At 43.2% G+C, this 17492-nt stretch overlaps 1 protein-coding gene across 1 annotated transcript in view; it reads right to left on the minus strand.

Moving 5' to 3' along the window:
* Positions 1–17492, minus strand: part of unc5db (unc-5 netrin receptor Db) — a 162695-nt gene that overhangs the window by 18008 nt on the left and 127195 nt on the right. The window contains exons 11-12 of the mRNA XM_041937034.1: positions 13758–13842; positions 4849–5020 (exon numbers count right to left, since the gene is read on the minus strand). Of these exons, the coding sequence (XP_041792968.1) occupies positions 4849–5020; positions 13758–13842 (257 nt within the window). The remainder of the gene's footprint in view (positions 1–4848; positions 5021–13757; positions 13843–17492) is intronic.

Here is a 17492-nt window from a genome sequence, read left to right on the forward strand (position 1 = left end):
GTGCGTGCAGATTATTCACCAGCACACACACTAGCTCATGTGTTTAATAATGAATAGCTCGTAATGAATTAGCATGGATGTGTGTTTTGGATGTGTCTTTGTGTTAGCTTTGTGTTTGTTGGAACAGACCATTGTTTGGCTGCAAAACCTATCCTCGAACTCTACATAGATGACGTGCTGGTCAGTCAGGTTAGCGAAGCCAAGCTACTGCAAACAAAGGATCACGGGTGAAACGAAAAGTGTGGATAAGAAATGGGAAATGGTCTGGAGACTGTATGATCGAGAGGTTTTCAAAAAGCTTTGAGGAAATGCCCTTAAACAAGTCAGTTAATCGCTGATTTGATCCAATCTCGATTACTGTCAGATAACTTGGTCTGGTGCCTCTTTGGCGAAATTATGAGAACAAAACACAGCAGTCTCCATGTTTCTTAACTGTTAATTACAATCAAATATTCTCGTTGTCATGTATGTCTCACCTGTTGTGTTGTATTCATTTATAGTTTACGTCAGAAATGTCAGAATGACAAAGACCCCTTATATGTGGTACAAATTTCAGTTTTTCTGCCGATACACATAACTAATTTACCGGAAACTTGGCAGGAAGGAAGTTTATTTGCACCAATCAGCATTCAGCAACATTTGATTCAAAACGTGATGGACGTTTTGTGGCTGCTTTTACGTTGCTTGTTCGCTGCCAATCAAATCTGATCAAACCACATCTGCATATCTTGATGAAACAGATAAGCTGTATTTTTTAGTTTTAAACTCTTAATACATAATGAATAAAGATCTTTTTTTTTTCAATTTCAACTTTAACTTCTTCTTGCTTGGCCATGAATATTGAATGTGATATAGAAATACTAAAGATATGAGATCGGGTTTTCAGAAGCTTTCAGTCTTTCAAGACTTAATGAGATAATAAGTGTAAATAAAAAGCATGCTTAGATTTGTTCAGATGGACCTGATCAGGCATTTATTTCTTTTATTCAGGCCATGTTTTGCACAGACGATCTGTAATTTTTCATTCTTCTGTGGCAGCAGAAGCAGCCTTGCTTTAGTTGAGATTGCACTCTTGACCTTGGATACAGCAGCTGAAAAGCAGATTAAGACCTCAAACGTGTTCAGATAAAATGGAAATTTGTACAAACATTTCCACGACAACCGGGCAACTCCGTTTGAAGATCCTGTGATAGGATCGAAAGCTTCACTACAGCGGATTTAGAGATTGTTTTAGTACTTGCGGTACTTTACTTTTGACTTTGAATAAGCGCCTCACTTATTCACAACACTCCGCTCAATAAGCGCAGGGTTAGCAGCAGGAGCAGCAGTGGTGAAGTCGTTCAAGGTGAACAATCAAGATGTGGTTAGTGTGGCATAAAGACTGGAGTAACGGGGAAACAACTCGCCTTACTAAAAAATATACCTACCAACAACTGCTGCATCGCCATGACGATCATCTTAGAATCCCGCCTACGCTGAGGAAGCACTGTCTACACCTGCAAACACGAGAAAATGACCCGCAAACAACAGCGAGCAGAGTGGAGTCGAGCCGTACCAGGCAGTGGAAACACCTTGTTTGGTTGTTGTTAGTGTTCAACTTTGTGATCTTGGGGGTAGTGACACGTTTTGGCAAACCAGACAGGAGAGGCGCATTAGCAAATCAGTCTTCAGGATGAGGGATTCCAAAGCATGTTCAACAGTAGACTGATTCATTATTTGTTTTCCATCATGAGTTGTGGACGTGCTGTAAGCAAGGTTTATTGACAAATGGGACCACGTAAAACTATGACTACATGCTCTGAACGTGCCAAAAACACATCAAAAAGCTGAAAGTCTGCTCTGAGCATCTACAATCATCGAATACAAGAAATGAAATAAAGGAAATAATAAACCAAACCGAACCCTGCAAACCGTCTGAACACTCTCAGAAAGAAACTGCTCCGTTACGTTGCTGCTGGCAGAGGCGTGCATGCAGAGGCCGCTGCAGCTCTTGAATATGCTTTGTAGCAGCAATCTCTACCGCTTAGAAAAACATTATTCAGGACAAAAGAAGACAATGTGGAAAGCAGGCAAATCCTGCCGGTCTTCCTCCAAATAACATGCTCTTTTGAACACTGACAACCACCACAACAGCCGGGGGCCAACCTGCGGTATTCATTATCCTGACCCATGCTTGGCTTGCCAAAACTTTACATCAGATTTCCATTTACATTACCGCCTGACTGAATATTCTCTTCATTATTCGCCACCCCCCTCTTCTTCTCTTGTCTTGTTATCATCTTGCTGGTTACTGCTCAAAAAACGCGAGCACATAATGCAAAGCGGCGACAGCGATTGGGCTTGTTATGCCTTTGGGTTTGGGATTAAACTCTTGGGACTTCATCCAGAACAGAAAAAACAATCTTCTTCAGTGGAGGAGGGGGGGGAAAAAGAGAGAAGGCTGACACTGTTGGAATGAAAACACAAACACATGAGTAGCTGGAAAAATACAATGTCTCCTGCTCCCAAGCATCGGAGCGAAACTAACCAGAAACGCAAAACAACGGGTGAGTGTCGCACTGCGTGGTTGCGTTAGGTCTCCACAGTGTGCTAGGTTTGAGTGGATATACGTGTGTAGGAGTGGGGGGGTGGGGTCAAATGGAGAGTGGTGGTCAGCAGAGAAACAATCTCCATGACTCTCTACCTGATTGCCTCACATCTAAATTCACCATGCCCGTCTTTCCTGATCCACTAATCGATACTTCCCTTGTCTAACGGCCTGTTATACCCCCTCATTATAACGCCCTCCCCCCAGTGAATGACAGCAGCCGTGCCTCTTCCTGGCCATTACATGCTGTAATTGTTTCTTTATGTTCCTCCCGTCGGGCTGGCAGTCTTACCTCCATGTGGCCTTATGTCACCCTCTGGACCCACAGAGAGCATACGGCCGGATCAAAACCACAATAGCTCAACACGCTCAAAAATAATTCAGCAGTCACACTGACACATGAAGCACCTCTATAAAGGTCAGCAAACAGAGGGTGAAAACAGAGTCAACAACCCATGGCATCTAATGTCAAGGAACATGACTTTAATGTCCATTTACAAAACTCACTGTCCTCCACTGAGAGACATCCAGTTTCTGCATGTGGTGGAAACAAGAAAAAAACACGGGGGATCTATCACTGCCAGATCATTGGGGTGGAAACAACCAGGTCAATATCAACCAACCACACCACTGCTAAATGAAAGAAGCAACAATGTCATGCCCTCCACCTCTGGCACCATCTACTGCCAGTACCTCTCCCTCCCTTCTTTCCCTGGCAGTGTGAGCATGACTGCCACGCTGGTGGAGGGCAGGTACAGCTCATCCCAATCACCAGATTGTTTCCAGCCGCGGCGGGGAGTGGTCACCTCAATTGAAGCATTCTCCAGCCTGTATAAAAGACTCCAGCAGACCACTACTCGACGCCAGTCCGTAAACAACCTCCAGTCAGTGCACCCTGGCTCTGTTGGTAATTTTGACTCGCGTTCTGAAAATTCTGTTTGGTAGCCCTGTTTTCTCTGCCTAGTTCCGACCCTCTCTGCCGCCTGAGGATCCTTCCTGCCACACTCATCTGCCTCTGGTTGACCTGCCTGGAAACTGCCTTCACTCACCTTCAATTACAAGCCAGCAACAGCCACACTGCCACGCCACCCAGCCCTGGGTGTACTCCCTCTCATTCCCCATTTCTGTGTGTCAGTAAGCTCTGATCTCTTGTTGATTGTTTCAGTTCAGCCTTTATAGGATCCTTAGTTTGTTAGCCTTGTTAACCTGTTCAGCTCTCCATTCTAGTTTTATTTTCTGGTAGTTTTTCGCCTAGTTGCTAGTGAGCACAGGTAGCTTTGTTTTGTAGTTTTGACCACCACTCCCTGTGTTAACATTTTGATTGTAAATAAATATTTTCATTTGGACGCTACTGTCTGCTGTGTCTTTGTCCGCGTTTGGGCCTCTGAACCTGATCCGTGACAAACAAGCCAAATGTTAAATTTCACTGCATTTCATTCAATATACATCACGAGGATTATGGACATCAGCGCGGAGACGGTGGATGAACCGACAGAAGAACAGCACACGAGTTTGGTTTAAGTTGCTTGAAGTTGGGAGCACAAAGAGTTTACATAATACAAATGGTGACTTTCATATTTCAGAAGTTAACTCTTAGGGCTGAAAAAGCTCATGAAAGGTGAGCAGAGGTGGGTGTTAATTATCTGTGTTAGTCACTGCAAGTGATCCCTCTCTCACTATACAGAGACATTTCACCCTTTGATGATCTAAAAACAAAAGTTTAGGGCAAAATGCGCCTGCAGCCAGTTGAGATACTTGCAGCAGTTGCATTAGCTAATTAGAAAACAGATGGGCCTCATTGTGGGTTTAACCTGAACTGAGAGAAAACGTATAGCCATCATTATGATGTGTGGACACATCAGCTGCTTGTTTGACTCATTTGGCTTCTCATTCTTTGTTCTGATCCCTCGGCATTGTGGGTATTTATTCACCAGGTTTCCAGATGTTGCAGCTGAGCTTGCATGGGAAAGCTATTTGTAGGCATTTAAACAGCTGAGCAGCATGGTGGCCAAACACTCACACATGTAAATCCCATATCTCCTTATATATATTATATCTCAGCTGTTCAGTATCAGTGTAGTGTTGGTGGTGCAGCAGGTTGTGTAACCGAGGTTTGGTGGGTTTTCCCTGCCTTCACTCCTGTTGACATTAACTACAAAAAAACCAATAGAGCCACTGAGGAAAAAGACAACCGAGCAGAGCTATAGTAAGATCTTGATGTGCTGTACTGTACTTGGCAGGTGAGGTCCTGCAGCTCTCACCTCCCACTTGCTGTCCTGTGTTTTCCTCTTGAGCTGGATGTTCCAGTTCTCGGCGTCCACCTCGGCGCAGTGAGCGATGGTCATGGCCAGTGGGCAGAAGAGGTCCAGGCCTGGAGGACCATACGTCACCTCTGGGCCCAGGAGGATTTCACAGCCTTCCAGCGTTTGGACACTAAGCACACAGTGACACACACACACACACGCAGAGAGAATGAGGCACATTGTAAAAGATACGTGAAATGAAGCAGAGAAAGACAAAGACGTCCTGTCACTGTGACTTTTGATGGATGCTTCTATTCAAAGTGCTTTCCAGTGTCATAGATGTGCAAGGAAACACGGAGTTGAGTATCCTGCACAAGGTTATTCTAAATAATTAAGCATGTGTCCCTTCATTTTTTGACCTTTTAATCTTACTTATACACATAATCTGTGATCAGAATTAACCTCTCACACAAAACTCAGCACATTTCCTGCTGCAAGGATTCATTCCTAGGCTTTGATCTTCACATGCATTTCCATACTTAACAGTTTCTATTTCTACCTCAGAGTCATTATATGTTCTGCTGCTGCTGCATGAACAACTGTTGTGGACCGTTACTGCTCAACCTCAAGTTATTTCTACAGAGCCAGGCTGCTGGAATTTGTTCCAGCGGAGGTGAAAAAGCCACTGCGATTTGCCGGCGAGTTGGAGTTGGAGTGCACTCGTTAAATGCGGCTTACGACGAACACGTCTTGCCAGTGAATGGCGGCAGCAGCAGCGGCTGTGTCTGTCGGTTTTCAGAAAAAAGGGCAGGCGGGATCATGACAGAGGAGATCAACACCTCAGCAAAGCTCTCTAAGCTCGCACCAGTCATCAGATCAGATCAGAGATCTGAGACTGCTGATCTGTTAAGATTTCCTCCTTTGAATGAGAAGTGATTTATACTCGTCATGGGAGCAACACCTTTAACATAGAGTAGGCTACACAATGACTTAAACAGGTAACCAGCAGGCTATCAGACGCACAATGTAGCAAAACATATTCTACTGAGCTCCACTGTGGCTGCAAAGCAACACAGCTTCATCTGGCGAAGTCCTGCAATGCCAATAAAAGCACACATTTCATCTAACACTATAGATATTAGTATGAATGATGGAACTCTACAGTTTGTTTTTTTTTCTTTGCGTTCCATGAGTTTTATATATCTCTATTCTGATGTCTGTATTGTGTATATTTGTGACCGATATAATTAAGTTCCTCTCAAACTCGCCAACCCCTTGTGTTTTTTAGTCAGCTATCAGATTGGCTCTAGCATATGCCAACAGTCAGTCTGTCAGTCTGTCAGTCAATAGTGATGTCAGTCCATCACTTTGGTCCAGACTGAACTATGTTAATAACTATTGGATGGATAGTCATGATAATTTGTACAGACCCTTATGGTCCAATACTTTTAATACTTACCTGCAAAACTAGAGACCAAAGCACTGCTGCGTTCAAGTAGCCAGCCTGGCTGTAGAGTTTTAATCAGCATAACGATGGGTGGTTTTTGGTCTAAAGGAAGTGAGCACACCCAAAATGTCCGTAACAATCCCCCATTCACTACAGCAAAACATGTAAGTCAAGGTCGAACCAGGAAGTGAGTCTCTAAACTGAATGCACCCTGAGACCAGAAAGCTTTGGTAAAAATTTCAGCTTTTGCCTTTGTTTTCTCTTGAAGGTTGGTTTCTGACTTGTCAAGACATCATTAATGGACAATTACAATGGACAATGGAAATGATGGTAATAACTATAAAATAGCACTTAAGTTGTATTACACCAGAATCATCCTTTATTTTGTAAGAGCACACTTCACATTGACTATCACTGTCCACATTCTCAGTGGCTAATAAAAGCCAACACCATGTATTTCATGGTAACTGATGTTATTTAATACAGCATCAACACCCTAGTGGTTAGGGGGTTGTTTCCCACTGAGGACAGTCATGCTACAAATGTACTGTGCTGTATTTGAATATTACGATAGCTTCTGTGGACTAAAAGCTGCTTCATGGTAAATGCTCTGTCGGGCTGCTGACATCCACTCCAGATTTCCCAATTACCGCCTCGACATCTGACCTGGGGAGGGGGCTGTGGTGATAAACTCATTTTCTCTGGCTATCAGACCCTCCAGGTCCTTGCACAACCACCTCACCCTCTTGCTGCGCCTCTTAGCTCACAATCAGCTTTTCTGTTATGTCAACAGCAGCCCAGCTCTCGACTGGTCCGGAGAGAGCTCTCGATCCCTCAGCCAACGCCGCTGAGCCCCGATCACACATTCAATGTAAAGTGTAGGCAAGGAGCAGATTATCTTCTCCTTAAGTAGCCTGAAACTCAGGCCCGATAGTCCGGCAACCTAACAGGAGCGGCCGAGGCTAGCACACTCTTCTCAGCTCCACTTGTCATCACGATGAAGGGCTCTATGCGGAAGCTTCTTGAGCCCCTAGATGAGGTGCATTACTTAAAGTGAGCAATGACTCACTCCTCAGGGACCCGGGGAGCCGTGCAAAGTGGCAGACTGGGCCGAGAGAGGAGACGGCAGACTTAATAAATGCACACATTAGCACGCTCCATTAGCTTCACCTTTATTTGCTTGTAGTCTCCCACCTGTTTGTCCCACTGTGCTTTTGTCCATTTTTAAGTTGATGCACACACCTTATGTAGTGCATGGGTACATTAATCAAACAGACGTCTAGAGGTGAAGCTTTGAGCATCACAACAACACCCAGCAAAGACATGCTGTTCTGCAGCTCTTCTGCTTTGAGCATTCATGGCAACTATCTCCTTCTACATGCTAAGCCTCTACCTAAAAGCATTCATCAAAACAACTTTAGAAACCAAGGACCGACAAAGTTACTTGGTTGAAAGGACAGCTCTTAAAAACATTAACAATAGCTCAAACTAAGCAAGTGCAGAAGTCGCTGTGCCTTGATTTATAATACCATCATAATGACTATTCAGCTAACTTGGATACCACTTCATATTCCCAGACCTTGGCGTACAACCCACTTGACTGGGAAAACGAGTGTAAGCAACAAGGCTAATCACTTGAAACACCTCACCATGCTATTTGGTCGCTTAACGTCGAGAGCGCTACTCGGATCACTAAAAACAATGTCTGAAATCTCTGAACAAGCTGAACAAACACTTGCAGCACTTGTCCAGTCGGCCTGTAGACGGTGTGTTTTGCCAAGATGAGGCATTATTCTGCATTTTTCTTGCTTTTGTGCTGCAGACAGTGATTCTTGACTTCAGGACAAACAGAAAATAAAATGTTAGACAGCTGCTGCTAAGGCCAACTTCTGGCTGATGTTGAACAATGAGCTGTGATTATATATTAATTACTGCAACCACGATTCATATTGATCAGAATAATACAGGATTTTGCCTTGGACAGGATGGAGAAATGTGTGTCTTGTGGTTCAGCTGCTGCTTCAGAGGCTTTTCCATCCCAACTAGAATACACCGTCGATATAATTATCAATGCACTGTAGTGTGTGTGTACAACACTCAGCTGGTCATCGCAGCCTATCAGGCTCAGCGTTGTGTTGGTAATGAGTTGGACAAAGGAACCTGAATATCGAACAGTCAAGTCAACTGTTCACCCTCCAAAATCTGTTTTTCTAGCTTTGATAAAGTCAGTAAAGGACAGTGATGTGTGTGTGTGTGTGTGTGTGTGTGTGTGTATGGATGTTAGCTGAGTCATGGGTCAATTTCAACAGAAAATGGAAAAGATGATGATCATACTGAAAATCAATGTCCAGTTTAATCCCCACTCCTTTTTAAGTTTTTCTAGGCGATACTGCCCTCATAAAACCTTACACATGTCATTAATGCAGGTTTTGTTTTGAAGATAAGGTTGATTTTGTGGTGGAGCCTCGGGGATTGCAACGTCAGTCGATGCTGGGCAGCCAGCCCATCTGTTTACACTTTATTTAACAAAAGATATCCCAACAACTGTCCAGATTTTCATGAAATTTGCTGTTAATATGCTCCTCAGTCTTAGGCCGAAATATGCAAACATTCAGAATGCATTCACACTAAATAAGCAAAGATAGAGTATTTTCAATTCTGGATGCTCCATGAACTGTGAACTCCAACATCAATCAATCCAAGATGCAAACTTCTGGCATCCCAACTCAAAGGCTAATGTTTGAATTTCCATCACGTGACTATTTCGACTGGTACATTTTCTGTTTCTTCTGTGGATTGGTTAGAGCCACATTATTGTGGATCTGACTGCAAAGACATTTAACATATTGTCCTGGAGGAGGCGCTGAGCGTCCCTGATGGGAGCTTAACAGTGAACGAACAAACAGCAGAATGGAGCTGACTGGAAAGCATTAGTGTACTTCTTTCTTTTTTGATATTTCTGTCAAATGAAGGTATGATGTGATATGACTGTGTTGTTGTGCTGATGAAATTAATGCTGCTGGAAATGCACCAATATCAGTAGTTAAATTAAGGCCATGACAACTATGTGAGAATTTTAGGTAAGTGTTCATTTTTGGCTATTTCTGGCTAATATATTTCAGTTATTTGCATAAAAACATGTAAAAAATTAATTCCAATATATTGAGAGGGTGATCAGGTGATCCGGAGAGTATAATGGGTCAGTAGGGGGGATATCATTTCCCTCAACATACTGTAGATGGAGAGATTCTTCAACCTCGGGAGCAGTCAAACATTTCACATCAGGATGAAATTTGACAGCTCTTACCTCTAAATGTGTCCTGTCACTTTGGCGGGGACATAGAGTTGTGAGCTCTGGGCCGAACCCATGAACCATGTGTCCATTCAGAGATCTGTGCTGAGAGATCCGCGGACCGTGAGAGCAGACGGCTTAAAGCAGGAGCTTCCAGAAAAACAGATCAGCCAGGTGAGCCACTGTGGTGCAGTTTGCACTCTGATGAGAAGGCCAGGCATCCAAGCAGGAAGCCATGTCACACATACGCACTGGTGCACTTCTACTGACGACCATGTGTATTAGATTATCATTTTAGCCCTCAAACTCTACAGAACTGCAGTGCACCTTGTGAGTTCTGACACATTTTCTCCCCCTGATTTATTAAACACAGCTTAACCAGGGCCGTCTACACAACAATAATTAAATACAGTGCTAGTATGGCCCAAATGTTCAGCGGTGCCTCTTTCATAAAGCTCTCATATGGAAACCAGGTTCATCATTAAAAGCTCTTTTCCTACCAGGACAAACGCTGTTTCTAGGTTGAGGGATTTATCTCACAACACAAAGAGCTCATAAAACCTCGGAGGCAAAGGGAATATGTCTGACCTAAGCAAAACCACACCTTCAAAAAGATTTAGATGAGCCTCTGAAAAGCCCCAAGAACACTTTTCTTAAAGCGACGCTTTAATGGGACTCAATCAGGGTGTGGAAAAGTAGGTTGGACAGGGATTGAGGCTGGAAGCTGCAGCGGGACAGAAAGAACGCAATTCTCTGCATGTCCCCTGGCCTGCTGGGACGGAGACAGTGATTGACAGCTGGCGAGATGACAAGCACAACAGACCACAGGGGGAAATATGGGTGTCTACAGTAAACACCTCTCGGCTCGCGCAGAGCGGCGGAAGAAAGAAGCACTTGAAAAGCACCTCTGTGGTCCGAACCAAATGCTGTCAGGACGGAGCCGGAAATATTTCACAGCGTTTCAAAGGTGGAGAAACCAGCTGGAGAAAGCAGACACTTAATGCTGGCAGGCAAGAATCTGTGGCAGAGATGAGCAGCTCTAGACCTTCTTCTAAAGACTGATAAAGGCATCGTGGATTACACAGGCACGATACATTTTAACAGCACTGCCTAAAGAGGATTTGCTGCAAAAGATAGCAACTCATGGCTGCCTGTGTACTCTATAGCATATGGTAACCCTGTGGAGAACAAAGTAGAGCTGATCTGCTGCTTTGAGGTCAGTAAAAACATACGATAACTCTTTTAAAGGGAAAATGGAATGACTGCTTTTAACAAACACTCTCTTTCATGACAGGCGCTGTTTGCATCGCATTAATTCAGCGACGTGTCAGGGCGATCCAGAACCCTGTCATTTCTACCGCTAATGTGTGAATTCTCTCTTTCCTTTTTCGACTTTGTTCAAGCAGAGCAGTGTGAATAAACAGTGACACTTCAGAAGGAAACCAGAAACCCTTGTGGCTCTCCGCAGGGAAGAGCTTGCAGACGCGCGCACCACCCCCCCCGGAGAGAAGCTCAGTCCATCTAAGGGTCATTACCTAGCTGTGATCAGAATACATAATGCTCCTACTGCCAAGATGAAAGGCCTCTGGAGACGTCTGCGCCATCTACTCCGCTGTGCATGTCCATCAGTGCACCACGCTCCATTCATCACCACATTCATCATCGTTTAAACAAGCTTCCCGGGTCGTGACTCTCTCCCAGAGCGCCAAATTGTTGACACCGAGTGGAGTACATAACTACATATTGACTCTCGGCAGAGTGGCGGGGACGAAAAAGAGATTGGAGGATTGGAGGTTTGACTTTGCTTCCTACGAGTCTGTCGGCTAAATGAAGGACTCTATTGCAGAGCCCCCACCCCCGCCGTCGCGCAGCACGAACTTGAGTTTCTCCACAGCAGCTGGGACATCAAAGCCCAGACTACCACCTGTGAGGGGCTTCTGGAAATGAACACCCATATCGTGACATCTAGAGGACTCCTATGGGGAGTGGGAGATAGGCTGCAGCGCTCGCTGGGCCCATCTGTCACACAGCCTGCCGGTAAACAGAGAGATGTGGGAACGGCCATAGGGAGGGTCACACATCTACCCTCTGTATGAACTACTGCCCAAAAAGACAGTTATTATTTATTTCAGAGCCACTGAACCTACACATATTTTTTTCCCCCCCAAAATTTACTGATATAAATACCACTACTGGTGCCAGTAAAAATGTTATTGTTATTGTGCCACATGTGTGGGCAGCAAGCAGCTACTTGCATTATGATCTTGTCATCGGGTTTATCAATGATTTATTCAAGCAGTAATCGTTAAAGGATAAGTCTGCTGATGAGTCTATATTTTCCTTAGTGTCAACGAATCGCATGAAAAGATCCAAACAACAACAACAATGTATATGTCCAATCCATCAAGTATTGCATGTGCGTCCATGGGATGAATGTCTTATTCCTCTGTGACAAAGAGCTCCATTGTGTCCAAAAACTATTAAAAACACATCAATGTGTCACACTGGCTGACACGTTCCTTCGTTACGGGCGGCTGTGGCTCAGGAGGCAGAGTGGCCGTCCACTAATCAGGCCGGTGGTTCCATCCCTGGCCCCCGCAGCCTACATGTCGAAGTGCTTTTGGGCAAGATACTGTGGCATCGGTGCGTGATGAGCAGTTGGCACCTGACCACCAGTGTGTGTGTCAGTGGGTGAATGCTGGCTCGTGTTGTAAAGCCCTTTGAGAGGTTGGTAAGACCAGAAAAGAGCTTTATAAACCCAGTCCATTCACCATGAACACACACGCGCGTTGTAGTTTATTTTTACTCAATCCCTACAGAGAGAAACAAAACTGGTCACACATGTGTGTGACATGTGTACAAATGTGTTTAATGGTTTGTGCATTGGGTACTCATAAATGTGTGTAATACCAATTTTTATATCTTACGAATGCACACATCACAACCTGAATAAATATTCAGATTTTTCATCCAGATTTTTAACTTCAACTTCACAGATCTGACAGTTTTCTCTTTCAAAAAGCTTCTCGTGTGTTCAAATGTCTTAAACTGTTGGCACTGTTTTTCTATTTATTTACACATTAGTAAATGCATGTGCACGGATCACCTGACGTGCACGGATCAGGTTACATTTGCATGTGGAGTTTTGAGGTTTTTCTTTTCTTGGTCCCCTGCTCCACACAGATTCTCAAACGCATGCTGCGTTTAAGTCCTTATGGAAAACTGGGACATCTGGGATTTCTGAATTTTTGTGTAATTTTCAATTGAGAAAGACTTTTCTAAATAGACATAGTAGCTCATCACTCCTCAGTTAGAACAAATACGTTTACCAAGTATAGACTCTAAACAGTAGCTTATAAATGTAAATATATGGTTTAAACAAGCTGTTGTTAGGTGGCTCATCCTGAGTACAGGCTAGAGCAAAATGTGTATGTACTGTAACTCTCTATCCTCAAATACATCGTCTAATATAACTCTTTTTTGCTCTAATTTCTTTTGACAAGGATATTCACTAATTCGTGGAAAGTAAAGCTTTCTTTTGATTGCAGATTAGCTGTATTTGATTATGCGCTCCCACAGTCTTTGCTCTCAATTCAGCTCTTTTGCTTTGTAAGTGACAGCTGTAAATATTGGCAAATTCAAATCTTCTGGTTGCCTGTGACATACACACAGATTGGCACGATACGGTGTAATCAGACATGTTTGAATAGATAGATAGATAGATAGATATTATATAATACAATATATTTTATATATATTTTAAAGACAGTGGCAATAAATCCTCGAATTCCTCAGTAAAGCTTGAAAATATTTTTATGTCATACACTAAAGAAAGAACGAGTGGAGCAGGCATAATAACAAAACAATTCAGGGTCATTGAAATGAACATATTTCTTTGACATCAGTATGCTTGAATCTAATTCTGTTGCAATTAAGCCACCAATGATAGACCACATTAGACTTGAAACTTTATAATCTGCTTCAGTAAGGCAACAGTTAAGGTCCTATTGAGCGGCTACTGACTAAATGCTGCAGCTGAAATGGAAGCAACAGAGGATGGTGAATAATTAGAGAAACAGGACAGTGAGGACAGAGGATGGAGAGTCAGGGGAGATGGATGATAAGATAGAGGGAGACTGACAGACAGACAGATGCTTGAAATGGTATTTGGGTAAACTCTGGTCTCACCTTGCCTCTCCCTGATTGATCACCATGTACATCTCCCAGGACATATTTTCAGCTACGGCTCCATGAGGCACCAGCAGGCTGACCCCTGGAAAACACACACAAATGCGTCAACATCAAGAACTCCAACAGCCTGACAGTGTAGGGGAAAACAAGGGCTTACAGCATGTCATACATGCAGGGGTTATGGGAATACGAGAGCCTCATTTTACTTGAGTGAACTGTGGCATAAGAAAAAAATAAAGCGAACCAAACTTAGGTGTCCAAATTAAATGTTCTAACGTGATATTTAGTGGGATTACATTGAAAAATTGCACTTTTTTGATCATTTTGAACATGTTGCAGAGTGAAAGACGATGCACCTGTTAGTTTGCTGTAGCACCAGCTGTAAAGACAATCGTCCTAAGTCAAAGCCACAAACACTGGTGACCCAAACATCAACCTCAGCCTGCTCCCTGTACGATTTTGCTGTCACATTATTTCCACCTCCCGTGACGGACAGCAGTCACATTTGACTTCAGTCTGTCACGAGAGGGCTGCTGCTTTGCCATCAGCTTAGCTGCACTTCAAGGTTTAAGGTGTGTTCTCTGGAACAAAACCACACAGTCTCTTAAGCCCCGTTGCTACGTGCTCAAAAGCTAAAGACTGAACTGCACCTGTGTTTTAATATTAAATACTGAAGCCCAGTGTCCTGCAGAAGTCACCTAGATTTCAGTGTAAAGCTTGTATTCAAGAAAATGGTAAACAAAACAGCAAAAATGCTCCAGGAGCTATGTTTACTGCCTTGGTGTTTGACTGGCGGGCTTGCGCATTAGCAGTTAGCTCACCGGCTACATCAGTTCAACAGTTAGCCCTGCAAGTAAAGTCACCACATCACCAAGATCAGTTTCCCTGCCACTTTCTGCTGTGCTCAGACATTAAGCAAGATTGTTATTAATTGCTGAAACTTTAAATCGTGTACTGTATGTAGACCATCAAAAAGGAAACACTACCGTAATACATGTCATTGTGTAATTATAAAGGTGTCACTTTGGCCTCAGTTCAAAGAGACCAACTGAAAGGTCAGATCACAGCAGCCTCGTCCGATGCCTGCAGACATGCTGTAGCTTTGTGAAATGTGAAGTTCAGCATATTGTTCTATTCTAACTTCTTTGTGCAGCAGGTGAGATTATCTGCTGAACTGGAAAATCAGACAGCTGAGACAATTCTCTTAAATCTAATTTTCCAAGTGCACACAGAATGCTATTATTCTGCTTTCCCCTGAATCACCATGTGGGCTGGAGCTTACTGGGTCCAGTCCATGTACCATCATACATCCAGGTTAGCTGCAGCTTGGCTAACCTGTCCTTTTTTTTTTTTAAACAGCAACAAGTTCAGTTCAGCTGAACCCTTTCTAAACCTGTAAACACAGGTTGTTTTAGGCATTAAAACGACAGTCTCCCTTTGCCCTGCAACTGGCTGCACTGTTTTGTACCTGGGACCATTTCCAATGCTCAGTTTTATGTCTAGCTTGAAAAACATACTGAGGCTGAGACCACAAATCAGACAAAAATCACCTAACTAGCATTGCCATGACAGCAACTGAAGGGACATGAAGGGAACGCAGCGGTCAAGGCTTCTGTCACATGGAAGTGGGCGTGGTTTCATCTGAAATGGACTGGAAAAACAACAGACGCAGACTGACCTTATAGATTTGGGCATGATTCAAAACCAATTCATTTCCTCTTCAGGGATTTGTCTCCATTTGCATCAGCATGACATTTTGTCTAAAACCAACCAACCATAAGGATTATTAAATTTCTTTAAAATGTATCAATTATCTATTGATCAAGGGAAACTGGATCAAGACTGGATAAAGACTGCTATAATAAGGAAATTCTAACATTATCTGAGTAATCGCTGCAGTTTTTTACATACATTTTGGTACTTTTAAGACGCAGAAGTATCAGACAGAATCGGCTGACTGGACAGGAATAGAAAACATTGCTGAATTGATATCTGATTTGAATGAAGTTGTAAATACAGTTCATCTGACACTATGCAGAAGAATTAAAACAGTCGTTCTGTTTATTCTGATCTCCCAAGCAGCGACGCTCGCTACACGTTTGATTATGCATCATCTTTCATGAAGCAAATGGAGATTTCTGCAGAGCGACACTGCCCTGCCACTGTTGTCTGACACTATTCATGCGCCTCTGTGTGAATGGAGAGGCATTCACACTGAAGAGCGGAGAGCATATAAAAGCCCTGCTTTACAAATAAAAGGTTCAGAGGAGCAGAGTGGGAGATGACAGATAAAGCTGGTTTTTGGCAGCTCTGTTGAAAGTGAATATTTTGTAATACCTTGGCCATTTCTGAAGTGTGCATTTTAACCAGTCTGTTTTCATTAAATGAACATTTTGCGTCACATGGTAATGGAGTGACTGCTCTGACAAAAGTTATGCATTTAGAAAAATACACTCAACCATACGCACATTAAAGGTGCCCCGTGGAGTTTTCTTGTCAACTACGTTTTGTTTACAATTAAGTGTTTCTCAGCAAATTGTGTTGTCCCTTCCTGCCTTTGTCGGCCCATTGCTGCATTTCCTGACACGCGACCAGCACCAGGGAAGGGCACAAGTCAAACATGCACCTCACCAATTTTTATTCCCCTGTTTGATCGTCCTTCTTTAGAGCTTGAGCACGCATTAAAAAATTGTTGATGTGCGTTGTTTGTTGCATCCATCTTCCACATATGGCTCCGGCATTGCAAAAATATCAGATTTGACTTAACGTAAGACAATATTTTTTCCAAAAATTCCCCTTGAAAAAGCAGGGGTCTGTACAAAATTGTATTATATAATAAACAACAATTAAACCATTTTTTAGCTCCTACTTTAGAGTGAATACTCTCCAAGCACAAAAGGAACCTTGTGTGATGTAAGTGATGCAGCACCGACCACCGCTCTTTTCAAGTACCTCTCTAAACCGCTAGCTGTGTAAACGACAGCTCATAACGAGAGCTTTAATAAATGGAACAAAAAATGGGCCGACAGCAAAGCCTGTTGTGTGTCACAGAGAGGTGACGTTGCTATAACAACAGCTTATGTCACTTAAGCGTTCCTATTGTCGGTGTGAATGCAAACAGGAAAAAAAAGCCCTTGAAGGTATGTAGCTTTCAGGTGAGTGCCGCAGCGGGCAGTTCCTCTCAGGGAGTCCCCAGGAGTGTTTGGCCCCAAAACGCCAACCTAGAGAGTGGCTCCAATCCGTTTTGACTGTCCCCTTAAAACAAGGCAAAGTCTCCTTGTGACCCATGTCACAGGTTTTATGTTATACATGCACAGTATTTATATCACATGTATTATCTGTTAATATCTTGGAATCATGTAATCACGAAGCTGTTATCATAGGTCGTTCATTTTTCAGCATCACTGACTAGTCCTGGACTTCATCAGTTTTTATTATAACCCTGAAATGCTTTGCAGTGTTTACAGATGTGCAGCGTGTTTCTTCATGCCGCCATGTGTTGTCAGGTTGGTGACTGTTTCTTAATTGCAGTTGCTCTTTCAGTAACTGCAGCATGTTTTTTTCTAAATGTCATGTATGTGTGGCGTGTGCTGACATTGTGTCCCTGAGCGTTTTCTCAGTTCTCTTGGCCACTGTGCTTACCGTGGGTCTGTTTCTTTGATAGAAAGTAGTTGCAGTTAAAAATGTTCAGTGTGTGGATCATCCAGAGTAATCAGGACGTTGTTTCTGGAA

This window comes from Chelmon rostratus, chromosome 5 (assembly GCF_017976325.1).
Source record: "Chelmon rostratus isolate fCheRos1 chromosome 5, fCheRos1.pri, whole genome shotgun sequence".
Taxonomy (NCBI): Eukaryota; Metazoa; Chordata; class Actinopteri; order Chaetodontiformes; family Chaetodontidae; genus Chelmon; species Chelmon rostratus.